Source organism: Leptidea sinapis, chromosome 44 (assembly GCF_905404315.1).
Source record: "Leptidea sinapis chromosome 44, ilLepSina1.1, whole genome shotgun sequence".
Lineage (NCBI taxonomy): Eukaryota > Metazoa > Arthropoda > Insecta > Lepidoptera > Pieridae > Leptidea > Leptidea sinapis.
Genome location: NC_066308.1, coordinates 6,298,890 through 6,319,789, shown reverse-complemented (window position 1 = coordinate 6,319,789; position 20,900 = coordinate 6,298,890). Strand labels below are relative to the sequence as shown.

Sequence of the window (20,900 nt, the reverse complement as noted above, 5' to 3'; positions counted from 1 at the left end):
AGATCAGCTGGTCTGTCATCCAGGCTGTCAATAGAGCCAGCTACAGATGGCGCTTCCATATTGGAGGCTGCAGTCTCTTTGCTGTATGTTTTCTTTTCCTTTAGTCCACTTACGGGTATAGATTTAAAACGAGAAAACAGCTGAAATCGGCTTATGAATAAACGAGACTGGTCGCTTATTATTCACTCAGATGATGACGTCACCAATTTCTGTCTTGGTATTTAAAATTTCCAGGAGGTGACGTTGGCATTCTTGTTTAGGCTATCAGGAGCTGTAAGAGGGTCCTTTAGACAAGCGCTGCGTGGTAGATATACTGTGATCACATGATTCTGTGGTTTGTGCCGCAGAACTTCAACTCTGTGCCTTCACAACAATCGAAGGGTGATGCCCTTGACCCATTCTACAGTTGCCTGATCGTCATAATGCAGTCACAACCAACGATATCCAAAGGTAATGCCGCTGAACCTGATAGTCTCGCTAGATTACAATATAGCAACCTGAAGGGTGAGCTCCTTCACAATGGTAACTACTACCAAGCATAGTTTTATTTTCTGCCGGGACAGCAAGGGTATTCCTGCATATTTAATTCATAGGATCATCCATCGGATTGTTACGAGCGGCTAGGGATCTAGGAGTCCATCCCAACGTAGCCTTACATGTTGGGGTAAGGAAAATTACGATAGGGTGGTCCCAGATAAGTACTCCAATAAGATTGTTAGGTACACCTTATAACCTCGGTGCCATTGATCCCTTGAACTTTTTTTTGTGAATATATTTATTGCCCAAAGTTGACACATAAGCCCCTGTTTATCTGATATGCGTGATTTAAAGTAAAGATTAAAAAAAAAAACATTTTGACGCTTGATTTGACTCGTGCCAGTGTTTCGTAGACTATTTCACAAATAAACTAGGAAGCATATGATGGTTCCTTCGTAAGTAGATAAAAGCTGCTCTAAAATAGGTGAGAAATATAATAAAATATACATTATATTAAGAAATATTATAGCTTTATAGGAAGTTCTCTTTAAGCATGGAGAGAACCAACGAGGTAGTTTGGCTCTTTTTCCCTTCTCTAGTCGCCTTCGTCTCGAGTCTAAATTGTTCGTTTATTTATTAAAAATTTTCACAAAAAATGAAGGCCAGTGTGCAGCCGGCCAATAATCATATTGTTCGAGGCCGAGCCATAAAAAATAAAAAACGCTCAAAATGGCTGAGTGAAATGTTGTGTATATCCATCTGTCAAATTTGGTGAAATTTATTTTATTTACGCTATGGCTAATATTGTGTGAGTTCTTGTTTTTTTTATTAGTGTGTTGATTTATAACTCATAAATGTGTAAGTAAATTATCACAATGAACGGATTAAGTTTCAGTGAACTATGTTGCTTGTTTTGTTGTCCGCCATGCCCTGGAAAAATTGCTGCTAAGCTTGCGTTCCTCCCTCCTGAACCCACGTATGCATTCACGCCTGATGAAACTGGATCAAAATTTTCTATGACACTAACTGACCGAGCAGAATGGCAGTATTCCGAAAGAGAAAAAGAGAATATTGAAGGTTTTTACTCGAGAACTTCCAGAGGAAATCGTATAGCCTGCCTCTTTGTCAGGTGTAGCCCTAATGCTAGATTCACAATATTATTTTCTCATGGAAATGCTGTAGATCTGGGACAAATGAGTAGTTTTTATTTAGGATTAGGTACTAGAATAAATTGTAATATATTTAGTTATGACTATTCTGGTTATGGTGTGAGTGGTGGCAAACCCTCGGAGAAAAATTTGTATGCAGACATTGATGCGGCATGGCAAGCTTTACGGACTCGATACGGAATCAGCCCTGAGAATATTATACTGTATGGTCAGAGTATTGGTACAGTGCCAACTGTTGATCTAGCAGCTCGCTATGAAGTTGGTGCTGTTGTGCTGCATTCGCCTCTCATGTCTGGCATGAGAGTTGCTTTCCCAAACACAAAAAGGACATGGTTCTTCGATGCTTTTCCAAGGTAAATTGTCTAGTCATTAAATCAATACACACATCATGGACACACATGGTTAATTTTATTATCATGAAATTTTATTCACAATACATTTACTCACACAATACATTAGCAATATATATAACACAATACATTATAACTCAGAAACAAACATTTACAATAATTATAAAAGGGATTCCAAAATATTAAGTCCATGGCCCACATACTGGTTTTCCATTTGATGCTATAATACAAAGATTAAACTATCTATAGTTTGACTTTCAGCTATACTTGCTTTATTTATCTCTATTTGGATGTAAATAAGACATTATCTTGTGTATTGTGAACATAGCTGTCTTATTAAAAAACACGGTAAAGTTACTCCAAGTTTAAAATTACTTTTCTCAGTCATGTAATTCTGTAGTGACTACGGTAAGATAAGTTATTCATGTTTTTAACAGTAGTAATAAAGCAGGGAAAAGTTTGTATTCAGCTCACAATTTTAATATTTTTATAAAAATGTGTCAAGATCTTAAGTCAAGTTTTGAGCCTCAAGAACTGTAATTTAAAAATTATTGCAATAAATATATGTTTATACCAGGCTTTGAACCCAGTACTAAGTAATCAGAGTTTCTAACCACTTGACTAAGAGAAGCTATTAACCTTTCCATTCTGGGAATCACTGATCGCCACAGTATGTCTCAGATCGGCGATAATGTGTCGTTCACTCAATGTTCTACAAATGCGTATTATTTTATGTGTATTATTAGATTGCTTATAATCAGGATGATTTGAGTAAATATATCTGAAAGCTATTTAAACAATCTATATGACCATTCAAAAACCTTATTAACAAAATAAAAGGTCAGAGCTTGGGGAGAGAATAGTGTGCCGTAATGCACTTTCCAATCTGGTGTATGTGAAAAATCTAGTGCTCTTGGGCACTGCAGAATTTGGAAGGCTTAAGAAAAAGACTATTTAAGAAATTTTTACCCAGTTTTTATATCAACAAAACATTTATATCTGAATAAATGATTCATTTAAGTAGTCTGATGATATCATACTGGTGTGTAAGATTTATCATGGTAGGAAGTCGCTCAAACATTTACTTTAGAGAGAGAAAGTTTTTTTTAAATCAATATATTATAATGCACTACAGCAAGCTATGAGTATGAAGTAATTAATGTTATGTAAATTTATTCAGATGACTTGATTTCCCTCAACAAATATTTTAATGAGAAACAAAACGGTTAAATTATTCAGAACTTTATGCCATGTCATGAAAAATAATATATTAAAATAGAAGTGTGTTAGTGTTTTTTTTGCTATCAGTTCACAGTCTTGCGTTAAACGGACAACTATGAATAGATTTCAGAAAACTGAAATTGAATAAAGAAAATAAGTTGATTTCCATAATTAATATTTAAAATTATTTATATTAGTAATTTAATTTCTCTCTTTACATATATGTATACGTGTTCTAATTGTCTGTTTGTCAATGAAACAGATTAAGACTAAATATATTCCAATGTTTACATGATACTTTTAACCAATATGTGAACTTATGACTAATCTCTGAAGTCGCTATTTGTGTTTTGATTATTGTTAATTATTAAATTTTTTAATAGTATGTTTAGGGTTGCCAAAGATGGTTAAATGAAATAAGTAATCACAAACTGCAGGAATATGCACTATTTTGCCCGCCTGTGCTACAAATCCAAAATTTTAGATGATGCAAAAGAAATGTCTTCCACTTATTATATATACATAGCATTATTATTACTAAACTGTTGAGCCATTTGATATCCCAAACAAAAAGCAAACACCAGGGGGCAAGAGAGCCTCTCTTAAGGCAAGAAGATTCTCCCGAAATGCGAGATATAGAATACCAGATGTCAAAATGGTGCAAGGGTACTTTCACATTTTTATGTTATATCCAGTGTTGGAATTTGGTTACTTTTGTTATCAACCTGAGCACCCCTACGATATATGCAAAAATAACCCACATATCTAGGCAATGCCAAATTATCAAGCCGATAGGAGATTACTGAAGGAAGAAGTGCTTGGTATCACTTGGTGAAAGGTGAGAACAGTACTCCATCTCTCTCATCTCCAGTAATTGGCTTTTCTTTTTTTAAACTTCATTTAATATAACAACATTGAGTATGCCTATACAAGATGTGTAATCTCAAATTGAGGGTATACCACAAAGGGAAGCTTTTAAGTTTGCGAACATATATACTTGTGTTTTAATATTGAACTGGACTAAATATTACCAGCCCCATTCCAAGACTATTCACAGCATAGTCCCAATTTCAAACACAAGTTTGTTGCAGCTCTCATTGATGGTATACCATGAGATGTTGGCCCAATGTGTGTCACTGATTTAAAGGTATTCAGAAAGTGATTTAAAGGTATTAGTACACCACACTATGAAATCGCTAAGTATCGCGATTTCGATCTACTAGAATCGGATCAACTCCAACATAGAACACTCAAGGATCCGGTCAGTCTTTGCGTTATCACTATAGGGCCTATAAAGGCATCGCGTTATGTTGGCGCATGGTTATCACAATCTACGCGCAGCCAGAGAACGAATAGACCCTGTTCTTTAAGGATTCGTAGAAAGTTGAGAATCTGTTCTCATCTACCCTGACAAAACGTATACTAGTGTATGGTAAAATAGAGTGCTCCATTTATACCCCCTGTAGGAGACATTAATATTATTGCGATTAGATTGAGGCTCCCTGAATTTACAGAAGTCCACGGCGAATATGAAGGAGGTTGGTTTGAGCCTTATGCTTTTTAGCCTTATATCTACAGTTCTGCCGGCTACAAAGTATGTAGGGCAGCCAAATCATCCATCAATCGGTACAGATCCTAATTGTGGATGTCCAGGGATGGATTCTCCAGGATTTTTTTGTAATTGGAAATAGTAAATTAAAAATAAAGGGAATATTTTAGAATTTAATATTATGGATTGCAGTGGTTTTATAATTTGAAATAATCCAGTATTCTTTCTCTCTCTGTCATAAGTTAATTTACTGCAACAGCTATCATTTATTATTATTTACATTTCATACATATAATATCATAATTGGCTTCTATCAATTTTAATTATATTGTTATGCATCGATGTACTGTGTAAACAGATAACTCTTACATAGTAACATTATCCATTATCGCCTGTTAAGTATAAATTTTTTCATGGCAAAAGAATAATGGTTTATAAATTTTACTAAATTTCTTCAAAAAAGATATTTAGATTTGGTGTCTTGGTAGATTACCAGAAGCACACAAAATACGGTCCGTTGTACTCGTAGAATTATTTCTATGGTGGTTTACGCACTAGATCCGGCTTCTGTCGTCCGATTTCTTTCCGTCAACCGTTAGAAATAGTCGTAGTGGGAAAGCGCTCCAAAACTTAATGTGGTGTAGTAAAACGAAAATCTAATTGAAACTGTACCTATTTCTGAATATTTAAATCTTAGATCATCTAAACGTCTAGATAAACTATGACAGAAGCGTCGAAAAAATTGACTTTAGAACTAACCTCTGTTTAGAGCAATTCACGCACACTAACGCAAGGTGTCATACAAAACGCGAGTGTAAGACGTAGCTTGTCACGCACACTAAACTAATATTCCTGGCCTGCTTTTATCGGTTGTCTAACAGCAAGAGACTATCTAGACATAAATTATCTAAGGCTTAAATGTTTGTCACTTTAGCTTTTTTGGTCACTACTACACAAATATTTTTATGCATGATAATAATTGATAGCTATGAGAGGTGCATCGTCAGCAAAACTTCACACTAAGATTAATCTTTAGTAGTTGATAGATCAAAGGCTAAACAATATGTTATGTTTTTAAAGCGATAACCCTCACTTCTAGGATTAATACACAAATAAAATTTGAAAAATAAAATTTTATGAACGATGCGGGATTCGAACCCACGACCTCCGGCGTTCCGTGCCGGTGCTCTAACCAACTGAGCTAACCGTTCGAGTACCACCTCGTTATAAAATTCTGTTTGCTTTGTTCAACTCTCAGATTGTGGCTTCATCTACAGGATCTACTTTACAGTTGATAACCTGCTCAACCCCCAATATTTGCATATTAGGAAATTGACTTGAGATGTCGCTCTTGTTAATCTAAACAATATGTTATGTTTTTTAAAGTGATAACCCTCACTTCTAGGATTAATACACAAATAAAATTTGAAAAACAAAATTTTATGAACGATGCGGGATTCGAACCCACGACCTCTGGCGTTCCGTGCCGGTGCTCTAGATCAAAGGCTTAGCGGACCAAAGCTATAATGTCTTGTAATCCATAATTTAATAAAAGTAATAACTTTGTACAGAAAACCTTCATCCCGGTAGCTAGTGAAATTACTGGGCAAATGAGACTGAACATCTTATTTCTCAAGGTGACAAGCGCAATTGTAGTGCCGCTCAGAATTTTTGGACTTTTCAAAAATCCTGAGCGGCACTGCATTGTAATGATTAGTGTATTTTTCGATTATCCGGGTCTTTGCCTGCTCTAGGTATGAGCATTATTTCGGTATCGATCCATTGTGCGGAAACGAAGTCTAGTCTAAAAACAGCGTCGTAAAAGTCTGTTAGGGTGTGAAGGTCTTTCAAATACCTAACATAAGAAACACCATTATGAACAATAAACCGTTGCTGTAGAAACAAACTGGTTGTTTCATATATAATATGCAACACTCTCCCTTGATATTATTTAATGATCATATTTTTCTATGATAAGAAAATCTTATCATAATATCCAGTTTGGTTTCTATATCTACCGATACATTGAAGTAAAGCAGTGCAGCCGATATTAATAAAATCTCTATGCTGCAGAAAAGGGCTATTCGCACTACTTACTCGGTCCTAAAGAATCATTATAAGACAACATTTAAAGAAATAATCATTTTGAATGTTGCATTACAATATATTCCTGATAATGCTCTTTAAGTAAGGGATTTACTAGAAACTGTGACAATCATAATGTTAACACGAGGAACAAACATATTGTTATGCCTACTTCTCGGTTAAGTCGAGTTAGTAAGTCTTTTATTGGGCGATGTATATGACTTACAATATGATCCCAGAAAATATACAAAACAAATGTGTTACAAAATTTAAAAGAATTGTTAAAAAACGTTTGTGTGGGATCGGCTATTATAATATAAATGATTTTATTAATGATACCACAGACTGGTAATGAAGTGGGCACCCTCGGGCTCTTTAAATATAAATGCTTATTGAACGATATATTGTCATCCATATTTAAAAAAAGGCCCGCTGAGTTTCTTGCGCCCGTTCTTCGCAGTCTATTTTGAATGGGTGGTAGTTTTTGAGGTTCAATTAGTGAATTTGAATCCTATTTTGAATAAAAATATTTGAATTTGAAATAAATACGCAAAAGATTATCTACTGCTAACAATAAGACATAACATTCAAAATTAACTATTGGAAAACTGTTTGCAGCATTGACAAAATACCCAAAGTGACTTCTCCAGTCCTTGTCATACATGGAACTGAAGATGAGGTTATAGACTTCTCACATGGACTTGCGATATACGAACGTTGCCCTCGTGCTGTTGAACCCCTGTGGGTTGAGGTAATCATAAATACATTTTATTATTTAAATGATAAGAAATTTTAATGTGACTATACTTATATGTACTTTATTCGACGCTTTATAAGGTCGGAAACGCTCTTGTGTTACAAGAGTATCACAAGACCCGTATTGTTTGTCCTCCATAAAAATACTAAAGTCACCCCCTTATTCATAATGGTCCGCTAACTTTAAACAGCCGCTAAGGAGTGTTTTTCCTCATTCTGACTTAGGTCAATAGAAGAAGACAGAGTGCGAATAAGCAATGCTTTAAGTTAGCAGACTATTATGAATAAGGGGGTTTGTGTCTTCTTACATTTCTGTCTCGAAAGGAAAGTTTCAACTGATTCCTGCCGCCGCATTCCAAGTATCTTCTTACGTTTCTGTCTCGAAAGGAAAGTTTCAACTCATTCCTGCCGCCGAATTCCAAGTATCTGCTTTCAATTCTGTCTAGAAAGGAAAGTTTCACCTGATTCCTGCCGCCGAATTCAAGTATCTTCTTAAATTTATGTCTCGAAAGGAAAGTTTCAACTGATTCCCGCCGCATTCCAAGTATCTACTTTCAATTCTGTCTCAAAAGGAAAGTTTCACCTGATTCCTGCCGCCGAATTCAAGTATCTTCTTAAATTTCTGTCTCGAAAGGAAAGTTTCAACTGATTCCCGCCGCATTCCAAGTATCTACTTTCAATTCTGTCTCAAAAGGAAAGTTTCACCTGATTCCTGCCGCCGAATTCAAGTATCTTCTTAAATTTCTGTCTCGAAAGGAAAGTTTCAACTGATTCCCGCCGCATTCCAAGTATCTACTTTCAATTCTGTCTCAAAAGGAAAGTTTCACCTGATTCCTGCCGCCGAATTCAAGTATCTTCTTAAATTTCTGTCTCGAAAGGAAAGTTTCAACTGATTCCCGCCGCATTCCAAGTATCTACTTTCAATTCTGTCTCAAAAGGAAAGTTTCACCTGATTCCTGCCGCCGAATTCAAGTATCTTCTTAAATTTCTGTCTCGAAAGGAAAGTTTCAACTGATTCCCGCCGCATTCCAAGCATCTACTTTCAATTCTGTCTCAAAAGGAAAGTTTCACCTGATTCCTGCCACTGAATTCATAGTATCTTCTTACATTTCTGTCTGTAATCTGGCTTTAATAGCCTTTTTAGTTCTAACTGCACGCGCCCGCCCCGATCTTTTATGGTCTTCCACAGAGGGTATGTTTTTATATCTAACAATAGTACGTTATGCGAACATACGTACGGCTGATCCAAAGCTTTTGAAGTGTCCTTAAAATGACCGTCGGATCCATACCCACATTGTGCAAGGTAGTCACTGCAAGTCAAGTTTCTTTAACAATGCGTTCTAAAATTGAAATTAAATAAATTAAGTTTTAAAGTTGTAACAAAATTTATGGCACTAACCTACAAACTAGAAACTGGTTCGACCAAATCTCTAAAGTAAATCTGTGGGTACACAGTACAGTGAGACAATCTGGCACATCTGAGTACATCTGGCGACAGTCATTACAGAAGCGAAGATTATTGGAAAGACTTTGAAGGAAGGTCCTGACCTTCATGCCGTCCATGGTGGCGCTAACTGTGGCCAGGATAGGTAGTGGTATGTGGTAGGATACCAGAATAGGGCATCCTGGTATCCTATGTTAAGGTCTATTCTTTATGACCAAAACGTATTCTTAAACGAATAATGGGTGATTATCGCCACCAGATATCACCAGCGCAAATACAAATTTTTCTTTTACATCTCTCTGTCATAAGTTTTGTTCATTGCACACGTGAATTCGATAAGATTTTGTTGTCTTCTATGAGAAGATCATTGGTAATCATAATAATATCTATAACTTTGTTACTTTAAAGTGCCTTCTACTTACTTTTAAAGAAATACTGACACGAGAAAATCAAGTAATTAAGTTTATCGAGTTTTGCCTTAAGTCTTAATTTTTCTCTCTCTCTCTTAAGAGATTAAATTTCATATTAATGTTTCCTTTCAGGGTGCAGGTCACAATGATGTCGAACTTTTCAATCAATATTTGGAAAGGCTGAAACGGTTTGTTTCAGTGGAATTGCTCAACTGACAAAAACTAACGGCCCCAGGCCACGCTAATTCAGGTATATAATATATTATAAATAATTATGAAATATTTCTTAATTATAAATTAATTACAGGATGTTAAAAAAGTGGGCAGTCACCTGCTTTAGACATTGGTTAAACACCGAAAATTTTGTACTAAAAACACTTAATTCATAATTATGTCCACTTGCTGAGTGTCTCTCAGCCGCAGATTGTGTGGAGACTTAATGGTATCGAAAACTCTCATTTCATGCACCTAAAGGTAATAGTCGGGCGTCCTGAGGTCAAGACACAGGACTAAAGACCTCGCGAGATCCGACGAGTGTCGTACTCTCTTTGGAGATATTAGCGAAGGGCGCGCGAAAAATGTCAGTCGTCATTATCGAACCACATTTACCTAAGAAAAGGAAGACTCAGCTAGTTCAACTGTTCGCTCAGCTCTTCACGCAGAAATTGTAAATAATTCGGCCTGTTCATTGAGTCATCGGCAACAATTCTAGCACTTACCACTAATTCTATACCAGTGGGAGGTTCCTTTGCACAAGATGCCCTCTAGATTATGGGTACCGCAACGGCGCCTATTTCTGCAGTGATGTGGAAGCATTGTTGTGTTTCGGTCTGAAGGGCGTCGCAGCTAGTGAAATTACTGTGCAAAAGAGATTTAGCATCTTATGTCTAAAGGAGACGAGCGCAATTGTAGTGCCGCTAAGAATATTTGGGTTTTTCAATAATCATGACCGGCACTGCGTTGTAATGGACAGGGTGTATCAATTACCATCAGTTGAACGTCCTGTCCGTCTCATCCCTTATTGTCATTAAAAAATAAAACTTCCTACTACAAGCTGTCTGCGTCAGCGCGCTAGAAAGCATTGCACGACAGCAACTCCATATCAAGCGGGAAATGCAAAATCTTCGTCATATTCCCTACGACCTTTGGTAATAGTCTACTAGAACTACCACTCACATAAATAACGAAACCACGCTATTGACGCGGGGGCAAATTTGCACATCTGATCAGGAAGCGAGTTGACGGGTGACTAAGTGAGTGTAAGGCATTAATTCTAATTTCCGCGTTTGTTAGGACAAAAGACAGCGATGTGATCTCATCCTGGCCTTTTCATTTGACTCACCACACATCTGATGGTCGCTATTAGCTTATTGGATTTTGTTTACTGGTATAATAAATAAGTGAGGGGTTCTAAAGGTTGTTGACAACATTTAATAATATGTGTTTAATCTAAGGAGTTTAGTTTTAGTGATCTCTCCACATTTTACTTCATATCCGTGTCAAATATAGTACATGAATATTTCAACACGGTATTATATTGTTTTATAATTTGATTTAAATTTACTTACATCAAAAAAATTCAGCTATTTAACTTAATTGCAGGTGAAGACCAAAATCCAGCTTCCACACTTAGCTCTGGGACTTCGAGTTCAGTGACAGAGAGACTCCTTTAGCAAGCGGGGGCCGGGCCAAGCCGGGCCGGCCCCAAAAAAAACTCACTTAATGGCTCCTCAAGTCCACACAATGTTGATCGTATTGTCGACGGGAAAGAATTGCGTAGTCCACGACCAATTACACATAATATCAGCATCAATATTACTGACACTGACTCCCCAGTAGGAGTTCGGCGACGAATCCATCTACGTTCGTTGAGCGACGTGACACCGGCGGGACGGTCTCCCGGAGCCCGCGCCCGTTCGCACTCGGAGAAACCTCGCGCCTCTCCGAGTTCCTCCCCTTCGCCGAGGGCCGTGCCGTCCTCTCCGCACAGCCTCGCTCCCTCACAGCACCCGCGGGTCGTTCGCAGCGAGCGTTCCTCGCCCGATGCCTCTCTCAACGCGCTATCTGACGAACCACGTCTGCGAACGGAAGCTCTCACCGTAATCAATGACCCTTGGAGGAAAATGAGTGAAGTCGATCTTAAAACGGCATCCCGGAGACACAACACTAGAGCGTCGCTGGATTCGTCGAAAGCTTCAGATCCGTGGGTTAGGAACCCGACATCGCGAGGAGCGTCCCGTGACAACGTGAGTACGAGCGGGCGGCGGCGCGGTAAGTTGGAGCGCTCTTCGGCGGTGACGTGCGAGGCGTGTGGCGTGACGGGCGCAGCTTGTGAGTGCTGGCGCCCCCCTTGCACGTGCGGCCCCGCCCCCTCACGTCTCTCCCCACGCCCTCCCGTCCGGGCGCACTCCGACGACGAGGAGAGACCGCGCCGCCTCTACAAGACTGCCTCACAAAAAATTATTTGTACCTCAATGGACAGAGACACCTCTGCCCCGGTGGACCCTTTGCTAGAGACAACATGCTAATTCTCAAATCTAGATTATAAACTTATACACAGTGTAATCGTTATGTAGGTATTCACAGGCGATTATTCCGTAACTATTACAGATATCAAATAACTTGTGGGAGGCTCCTTTGCACAGGAAGCCGGCTAGTTTATGGGTACGACAACGGCGCCTATTTCTGCCGTGAAGCAGTAATGTGTAAACATTACTGTTTTTCGGTCTGAAGGGCGCCGTAGCTAGTGAAACTACTGGGCAAATGAGACTTATCATCTTATGTCTCAAGGTGACGAGCGCAATTATTGTGGTGCCACTCAGAAATTTTGGGTTTATCAAGAATCCTGAGCGGCACTGCATTGTTATGGGTTGGGCGTATCAATTACCATCTGTGCTGAACATCCTGATCGTCTCGTCCCTTATTTTAATATAAAAAAACTCAAACTGATATCGAAAGATTTTTACCTAATAAGTAAAATAACAAGAATAACTTAAAACAAAAACGATAAGTATCCAAAAAATTTATATTAAACACTCCCATACATTTAGTATGAGATTAGTAGAAATGCATCGCACAACAAGGATGTCACTTTGAACATTGAAGTTTGAATTTGCTTTGAATTCAAAATTTAGTACATACTAAGAAATAAATTTTACTCAATTAAAAGATAGTTTTTATTACTGTGTTAGAGTTGATAAGCAGTTTTCTTAAATATATGTTGGTAAGCTAGTGAAATTACTGAGCAAATGAGACTTAACATCTGATGTCTCAAGGTGACGAGCGCATTTTTTTTGGGGGTTTTTCAAGAATCCAAAGTGGCACTGCAATGTAATGGGCAGGGCGTATCAATTACCATCAGCTGAACGTCCTACCCGTCTCGTCCCTTATTTTTATAAAAAAAATGGGAGTGTTTAATGTATTATTTTTTGGATATTTCTCGTTTTATTTTTAATAAGTTATTATTGTCATTTTACTCATTAAAGGTAAAGTGCTTTCGATATCAGTTTAAAGTTTTTTGATATCTGTAATAGTTACAGTATAATTGCCTGTGCACACTTAACAATTACACCCTGTATATCATATTGTGATTGTATTGTGCCCATGTCCTAATGGGCCCGGTTATGTCATGTGTTTAGATATGTGTGTTCTCTTTGTGTATGAGTATTATTAGAATGAATTTTTATATCGCTAGTGTTTAGTACTCAAAATTATTCTTGTATAATATCATTATATGTAATTCAATTATGTAAAATTATAGGTACATTAGATATGTTTTTCAAATATTATTTATTAGTGTGTTTTTCATGATATTCTAAACTTTTTTCAGGTTGTGCATAAAGGAAATCTAAATATGATACTTGTATTTGTATTTAAGATTATATTTGTATGACATGTAAACACTTATCCCCTTATTCATAATGGTCCGCTAACTTTAAACGGCCGCTTAGGAGATATTGTTCTCATTCTGACTTAGGTCAATAGAAGAAGACAGAGTGCGAATTAGCAGTGCTTTAAGTTAGCAGACTATTATGAATAAGGGGGTTAATATAAAAAAGCTTTTATATAATGGTAAATATAACATGTTTTAGCTTCACCAACCATGTATAGTGATTTCAAAGTCATTACAATACTATATATAGAATGGTCATATAATAATCAACATATATTACTAATATGGATACTATAGAAAATTTCCTAGTTCCTACACTGTTATAACTAACGATTTTCTATGATCATTGTTAAAACTAAACGTTTGCTAAAGCAAAATATAGTTAGTGATTACAGTTGTACTTTGGTTGGTAGTTTATTACAAATGCAATGGCACAACTTAAGTATTGTTTAATAAGTCCATGTAAAAATTGATATAGACAATTTTAAATGTATTATTTTTTATAATTTGAAATGATTTGGAGTATGTTCCGATATGCACTGCGACCACTGTACAGTGTGACGTCAATTTAGTATACTGTGATGCCGTTCCTTTATAGCCAGTTATACTGGTTACTATTTAAAACGGAACGCAATCCCGTATACTGTCAGCCGCATTTTTTGACGCATCATTCAAATGGGTGTATTAAAGTTTTCTAGTTCATTAAAAAAAAAACTGTTGTTGGAGTACTGTCAAATTAAAAATATCTGGGATTAAACTGTAGGTATTGGTTATAAAACGTTAGGCACTCGAGTGGTTTTGACTGATCACATGATCAAAGTACTGCGAGTAAATTACCGCGAAAACGCCAGTGCTCAGTAGAATATGGCGGCGATTTATGACGTCATATATTTTTCCCTAGGGTACTGCGGTAGTATTCTGGTAGTCCATAATGGAACGAATTTTTCTACAGTGTGAGCACTGTGCAGTGCTCGCAGTGCATATCGGAACATACCCTTGATGTGCAGTGTTTCAAATTGGGCTTCCAATTAAATTATTTATATTTTTATTTTGGTGCAATGGCTACTTAATCATAGACATATAACTCATAATAGAAGCAAAGACAATTAATTCTATGATTTTTATTTTATTAATTGAATTATGAGTTACTTAGACTATACATAATTATGAAATATTTGTAGTGAATACTAAAAGAAACCCAAAAGAAATTATGTAAAAATATCAAATTAAATATCACTTAAACCCCACCAATACTAATATCAAACCTTAGATTAAGGTTTGGTCTCCGCTGCGCTCCAACTAGATACCGCATTCGCAGTCGCAAAGTACGGCAACTAATACTATGCCTTGAACTATGTGTGATGTTGACATGCCACATGTTCTGTTAAACTTTGAAACTAAAATACCGGGTTGCATAGTAAAAGTTTGTAAAAATAATACTACAAGAAATAAGAAAGACACTGGAATCACATATAATCAGTGAGCATTTTGTATTTTATTAATTTCGATGTAAATTATCATGAAGTGTATGTTACAAAATTTTAGTGTCAAGATGTCACACACACAAGTCTAAACCTAATAGTTGCCGTAGTAGAAAAACTATTGTTCTCTGTAGTGTGGTATTGAGTTGGATCACAGCGGAGACTAATCCCTATTCTATTTATAGAAACATTAACCTGACATCGTAATATGTATTTTAGTTCTTGTACAGGTAGTGCCATTGTTATAAAGTTGTTTTAGATCACACATCATATCTCAGTACTTAGACTAATTAAACTGTGAATTGTACATGATCATAGTCATGCTTACTTATAGTGATAGAAAAGTAATGGAATAGTATTAATTTCTTATAATGATAGACAAACTGCTGACGAGTAGTAGTACTTTATAGTTTATTTTAATGATTTTAGTTTTGTAGATGGATTTTTGATTATATAATATTATGTTAAATTTTCAGAAATAATATTCTTGTACTACTTACAAAGATTGTTAGAGACTGCATTATAAATTTATAATATTAACTATTACAATCGCCAATAACAAATATGTAATGTTTTAATAAATTTAAGTGCACATATACCAAAGTATTTTACTTATATCATAATGAATTATTTACAAAAATAAATCAGAATAAATTAAAGTTATTAAATAATAATACAATTGTAGAGTTATATCACAAATAAATAAAAACATCTTAAATCTAATACAGTGGAGTGTTGATTATCCGATCAACCAAACAACCACTTATCCAAACTACTACACCCTCCCGACCCGCGCGTTTCTCTCCTGCCTCCCGCACACTTGTCACGACTTGTTAATTTTACTCATAATATGAGTTATATAATACAAAGTAAACTCTATTTAAAATGCTTAAACTATTGACGATCCCGAATACCTTAATAAGGCTGACGCCACTGCAAGCACCTTATCAACTACAAGTTCAAATGATTACGATGTAAACATGAGTGCTTCTGAAGCATTTATGTACTTGTTTAGATATTGCCTTGGGTTGGTCTGGAACACAGGCTGAGAGTGACCAGTATCAAATATCTGTGCTTAAAAAAGTATGTGGCCTAACCACTCGTAAACTGGTAGGCTTGCTTCGGCAGATGAAGATTGAAGATTTTTTTTAAGTGTTAATTATTGTACCTAGTACAAATGTTTTACTACAAAATTATTGCACTTTTTTTGTTTAATTCATAATTGTCATTAATGATATATGTAAATGTAAATATGGTTATCATTAGATAAATACAGGAAGTTTACATATAGAACTGTTTTTCAAACACTTTTTCAACTTCTTTTTCAGACACATGTCCCCCAATTAGTTCGGATAATCGAAACTCTACTGAAACAGTATTTTTATCCCTAGGGCATTTAATAATATAGATTTGACAAAATAGTTAGCCGATAATAATAAATAATAGTCTTGTAGACTGTAGTGGTATTGCCAAACTTGTTATATACAGGTCTTACCCTTGAGCTGACATTATAAATAAAGAACTACAAGTAAATTCATATTGACTTAAATGGTATCATTCATTTTTCATGTTTTTTCTAAAATCAGTTCTGCCAATTGGGTGGCAATAAAGTGAGATGAATTTAAAACAAATGCATGGTTCACTTTAACCATCTGTAACTTGATATGTGGTTCATATACTTTTAAATTGTCTATATAATGCAGAGGAGCCCAATCGTCTCGATCACTGTAAATTACATTAGTTATATGTTTTATTTTATCAATACCTGAATTATTTAAAGTCAACACCGAGTCCATTTCATTGTATGCTAAAAATAAGACCTTTTCCATTATTTTTGGATTTATAGCAATGTGAATTTTCTGATACATATTGTTAGGTAAATTATGCATGAATATATACACTTTAATGAAGAAACTAATTATAATATCAGGTAAAACATTGATAAGTTTGAATAAAAACATTATTAATGAATGCCATCTTCTCACAACATTATTCATAAACTTTCCATTTATTGTATCTCCCATTCTTTGTAATGTGGGAAAAAGTAAATTTACTGATGAAGTCTTCTCAATTAGCATTTCGTGTCTGGCTAACAGTTCTACTATCAACCAAGCTCCAATGGAATGTCCAACTATGTGTAACTTAGTATTCTTTTCGAAATATTTGGATATAAGGTCATATTTGTGCATAATTTGACCTTCAAGACTGTATAAGTGTTCATTGTTTTCTAGAATGTTTGAAGTTTCATCAGAAATTTCATGTCCAGCTTGACCTGCGAAAAATTTATTTAAATAAATGCACGTTAGTACATTAAACATGCATTCAATATGTAATATATTACTTTCCTACCGATTAAGCACAGTGGCATAGAGGTAATTTTATGTAATTCAGTTGCGAAATCAATGTACAAATCAACAAGGCCTGGATTTCCAGTTATACATAAAATAACGGGGGATTTAGTATTAAATGGATCACCCCAAACAAGCAGAGTCGTTTTGACTCCATTTAATGTTTTAAATATTTTTCTCATGTTTTTAGAATACAAATTTAAAGCTGCAGAGTGCAGTTGAAATTAATTATTCATAAGCCAGTGTATAAAGTACTTTATTGATTAATTTTTAATTGAAAATATTTGACACATTTAGTATGCTCTATTGACATATTTTTTTTTTACTACTACGGACTTCGGACTTTTTCGCTCGCACGGTCCTTACATGTTGCATGTTTTCTTGAGTTCTATTTTCTAGAATAAAGCGGTTTTAATTTCTTATTCAAGTTACGCGATTATTATTATTTTTGGAGTCGGACCCTTATTATAAGTCGTTATTGAGTTCCATTGATCTTCATATTTCACTACGACAATTACTTGACCATGACGACGTCACGGTAGGTAACTCAAATGTCCGGATAGCATAAAAAGACTCGGCCGAGTGTCGTTAATTTGCTCCTAAGAATTGAAGTTTTCGTTACTTTATCATGGATCCCATAATCAGAACCTAACCAAATTCTCACCAAACTACCTTTTTATGGAAAAAGGAAGACAAACCATCGTACCTGGTGTTGGCGTGCACCGCCGCCCATATTCTCTTGCAACAGTAGAGGAATCACAGGAACGTTGCCAGCCTTTAAGGAAGGTATACGCAATGGTTTTGAAGGTACCCATGTCGTATCATCCCAGAAACATCGCACAAGAAAGCTCATCACACCACAGCTTTGTAGTACGTGGAAGAATGCTCCTGTGAAAAGCGGACAGTGGAGGGCCGCCACACATCCAGATGATGGGGATGATATCCTAATTTGTGCCGTGTCGTGCGAAGGTGGAATTCGTTGGCAGGAACCTTTGAAGTATATCCAATTATAAGTATTCCAATAAATAAAAGAATAATTGAAATCGGTTGGCGCGATATGGAGTCATTCGTAAATTTGTCACGTCCATTCTAATAGCAAATTTAAGACTTGTAGTTTCCTCATGGATGCCATTGTCAGATCTGAACAAAAAGAAAATCAAAATCAATTCACCCAGTCAAAAGTTCTGATTTAACAAACATAATAAAAATACCGACGAATTGAGAAACTCCTCCTTTTTTGAAGTCGTTAAAAAGCTCGTTTAGTGTATTAATTGTGAGCTGTTATTTTGTTATTGTATTATACTAAGCACCCATTATCAGTAATAACCACAATATATTCACCTGGATAGTTATTATCTTAATCGGAAATAAAGAAATCTAAAAGCAATTATTGAAAATCTTCTAAATTTTTATGGTTTTAGGCTACCTGTCATTCATAGCTATCATACGTTATTCAGGATATTTCAATGTCTCACAAGAACGAACGTCGAACAGCATTCTTTCGGAGTCGATTCCTTTTTTCCGCTCACTTTTCTTGGGGTCTATATTGCGAGAAGCATCGCAACTTTCGTAGGTACCCAAAGCTACTTTTATTAATAATACAAAGTAGCAACTCATATCTGCGTTAGTAATTCTATGCTACGAGTTTAATACTTTTGATAGACCCAATTTGATTGACCCGATCGCTTATTTGTTTATAATTTTAAAATAATATTATAACATATATTTTTATAGATTTATAAATGTATAGCCTTACATTAAATTTCAAAGCGGACGGAAATCACTGGTTTGCTCTGCACGGGGTTTCCTACGGAGCCATCTAAAGGAATTAATACATTAAATGTGGCCCTTAGCGGCTCCTAAAGGAAATCTCCCTATCGCTTATTTTCTTTTTTATTTTAGGTATATAATAATATTATGATATAGGCATAGTTTTTATCATTGGAATCATCATATCATCGGAATCCGAATAATAAATTAAAGACAAGTAAGGAAAAATAGACTATATAACTAGACTACAAACAAAATCCTACAAACTACAACGGGAAAGCAAGAAGAGCACATTCAATCACGACGAACGTCAGAAACCGAATGAACAGAACAATATGGCGACCAGTCATACCTGACACTACGGCCAAGATTTTTTGTAAAATTATTTACGTTTTTCTTGTGTAGACGAGCCGAATGTATTTATCTTCTATCATATTACCGGTGTCAAAGTAAAGTTTGTACAATAAATTTACATTTTAATCTTTGGGTGTATTGTATGCTATATTATAATAAACACATAATGTCTTAATCAACTTTTGGCTCAAGGTATCTTTCCGGACAGTCAAAAAGTTGCTAGAGTTACTACACTGTACAAAGCAGGCAATAAATCTAACCTTGGGAACTATTGACCAGTTTCGGTTCTACCAACTACTACTCAAAATTTTTGGAAAAAATCATAATAAATGACAGATTAGAGTAATACTTAACTGAGATAAACTTTATACCTAGGTAACACTGAAAATGTTTAGAAAATTAAAAACGGCTTAATGAAGAAAGTTGCAAATACTTTTATTGTTTTTCGAAGTAATCTCCGTTCCTCTCTCTACACATCGTCGCATTCGATGGAACATCTGAGAAAATCAGTGGGCCCATTCTTCCTAACCGCATCTTCAGGGCTCATAAAGCCAATACCTCGAATTTTATCTTTAGTTCTTGGGAATTCGAATTGAAAAGTCGCAGGGCGCCAGGTCAGGACTGTATGGCAGATGACCCATTATCTCGACACCTGCCATAGTCAAATATTCAACAGTCCATTTTGCGGAGTGCGCTAAAGCAAACAGCGGTTGACATACCAGTCTAAAGTAACTGTCCTTCCATCTTCAATTTAAATTCTCTAAACTCTAGCACAAATGTCGGGAAATTACCTTTCCGAACATAGAAAGAGGCAATCATCTTTTTTCCTTGACTTCTTCCTTTCTTTACCTTAGTTGGCCGCTCCTCGAAAGGAAACACCCACTGAGCTGATTGTCTTTTGATTTCGGGTTCGTAACAATATATCCATATATCCATGTCAAATACAGCATTTGAGTCACCGCCGTTGAACTTATCTAACATTTGGCGACCAGTCCATGCGAAGGTGTTTCTGGTCGTCGGTTAAAGTAAGGGGAACCCATCTGGTACAAAGCTTCCTGACGCCTAAATGTTCGTGTAATATTTTTTGAGCTTGACTCATACTGTTGCGTAGCAACGCTGCAACGTAAATGACGAGAGTGTCAAACTTCAAGACATTGATAATTTCAACAGCTCCGTCAGCAATACTCGTAGCTTTGGAGTAAAAGTGTTTACTTTAGAAGCTGTAGACCCGGGTTCGAAACACCTACCAGTATATACAATTTTTTGGGTTTTGTAAAGTTAATGGAAATTTCTAGTAAGTTCAGGATCAAATCGAACAGAAAAAAAGGGATGGAAAATGTGTAAGCAGGATAAAAAAATAGTTAAAAGAATTTTCTAGTACAATTTAAATTTAAAGATGGAATGGGCGAATCATTTTAAAAATAGAACAGATCCGGGGGTATATAAGCCGTACTAAGCGTGGCCTACGGCAGTTCTAGTTCTGACTCGAAAGTGTAAAGAAGAAGAAGAAGGAGAAAAGAAGAAATAGTGAAAAGTGGAAGTGTTACAAGAAGAAGAAGAAGATAGAAGAGACTTAGTGTTTGGTACGGTGTGA

The 20,900-nt window shown here is 35.9% G+C and overlaps 2 protein-coding genes and 1 long non-coding RNA gene across 4 annotated transcripts in view; 2 read left to right on the top strand and 1 right to left on the bottom strand.

Annotated features, from left to right (window-relative positions):
- The window catches only part of LOC126977335 (uncharacterized), an 89,048-nt gene extending 73,617 nt beyond the window's left edge, over positions 1-15,431 (top strand). Inside the window, exon 2 of the long non-coding RNA XR_007732188.1 lies at positions 14,255-15,431. This is a non-coding gene — a long non-coding RNA (uncharacterized LOC126977335). The remainder of the gene's footprint in view (positions 1-14,254) is intronic.
- On the top strand, positions 1,201-15,431 carry LOC126977299 (alpha/beta hydrolase domain-containing protein 17B). Of its 2 annotated transcripts, XM_050826071.1 has the most exons (5): positions 1,201-1,285; positions 1,367-1,999; positions 7,470-7,602; positions 9,594-9,711; positions 11,064-15,431. In XM_050826071.1, exons 1-4 carry the CDS (start codon positions 1,272-1,274, stop codon positions 9,675-9,677), a joined length of 864 nt encoding a protein of 287 aa, XP_050682028.1. In that variant the 5' UTR covers positions 1,201-1,271; the 3' UTR covers positions 9,678-9,711; positions 11,064-15,431. The 2 variants fall into 2 exon arrangements, with proteins under 2 accessions (XP_050682028.1, XP_050682026.1); XM_050826069.1 differs by having other exon boundaries at positions 1,207-1,999.
- Positions 14,460-17,469, bottom strand: LOC126977295 (lipid droplet-associated hydrolase). Its single transcript, XM_050826066.1, has 2 exons — positions 17,184-17,469; positions 14,460-17,106 (listed from the first exon to the last, which is right to left on the bottom strand). Exons 1-2 carry the CDS (start codon positions 17,362-17,364, stop codon positions 16,400-16,402), a joined length of 888 nt encoding a protein of 295 aa, XP_050682023.1. The 5' UTR covers positions 17,365-17,469; the 3' UTR covers positions 14,460-16,399.
- Positions 17,470-20,900: the final 3,431 nt, after the last annotated feature.

Excerpts from the sequence above, each read along its gene's own strand:
- LOC126977299 (XM_050826071.1), top strand. Across the intron at positions 2,000-7,469 it reads TTCTTCGATGCTTTTCCAAG|CATTGACAAAATACCCAAAG; the intron begins GTAAATTGTCTA and ends AACTGTTTGCAG. Across the intron at positions 7,603-9,593 it reads TTGAACCCCTGTGGGTTGAG|GGTGCAGGTCACAATGATGT; the intron begins GTAATCATAAAT and ends GTTTCCTTTCAG.
- LOC126977295 (XM_050826066.1), bottom strand. The coding sequence starts at position 17,364 with ATGAGAAAAATATTTAAAACATTAAATGGAGTCAAAACGACTCTGCTT. Across the intron at positions 17,107-17,183 it reads TATGCCACTGTGCTTAATCG|GTCAAGCTGGACATGAAATT; the intron begins GTAGGAAAGTAA and ends AATTTTTCGCAG.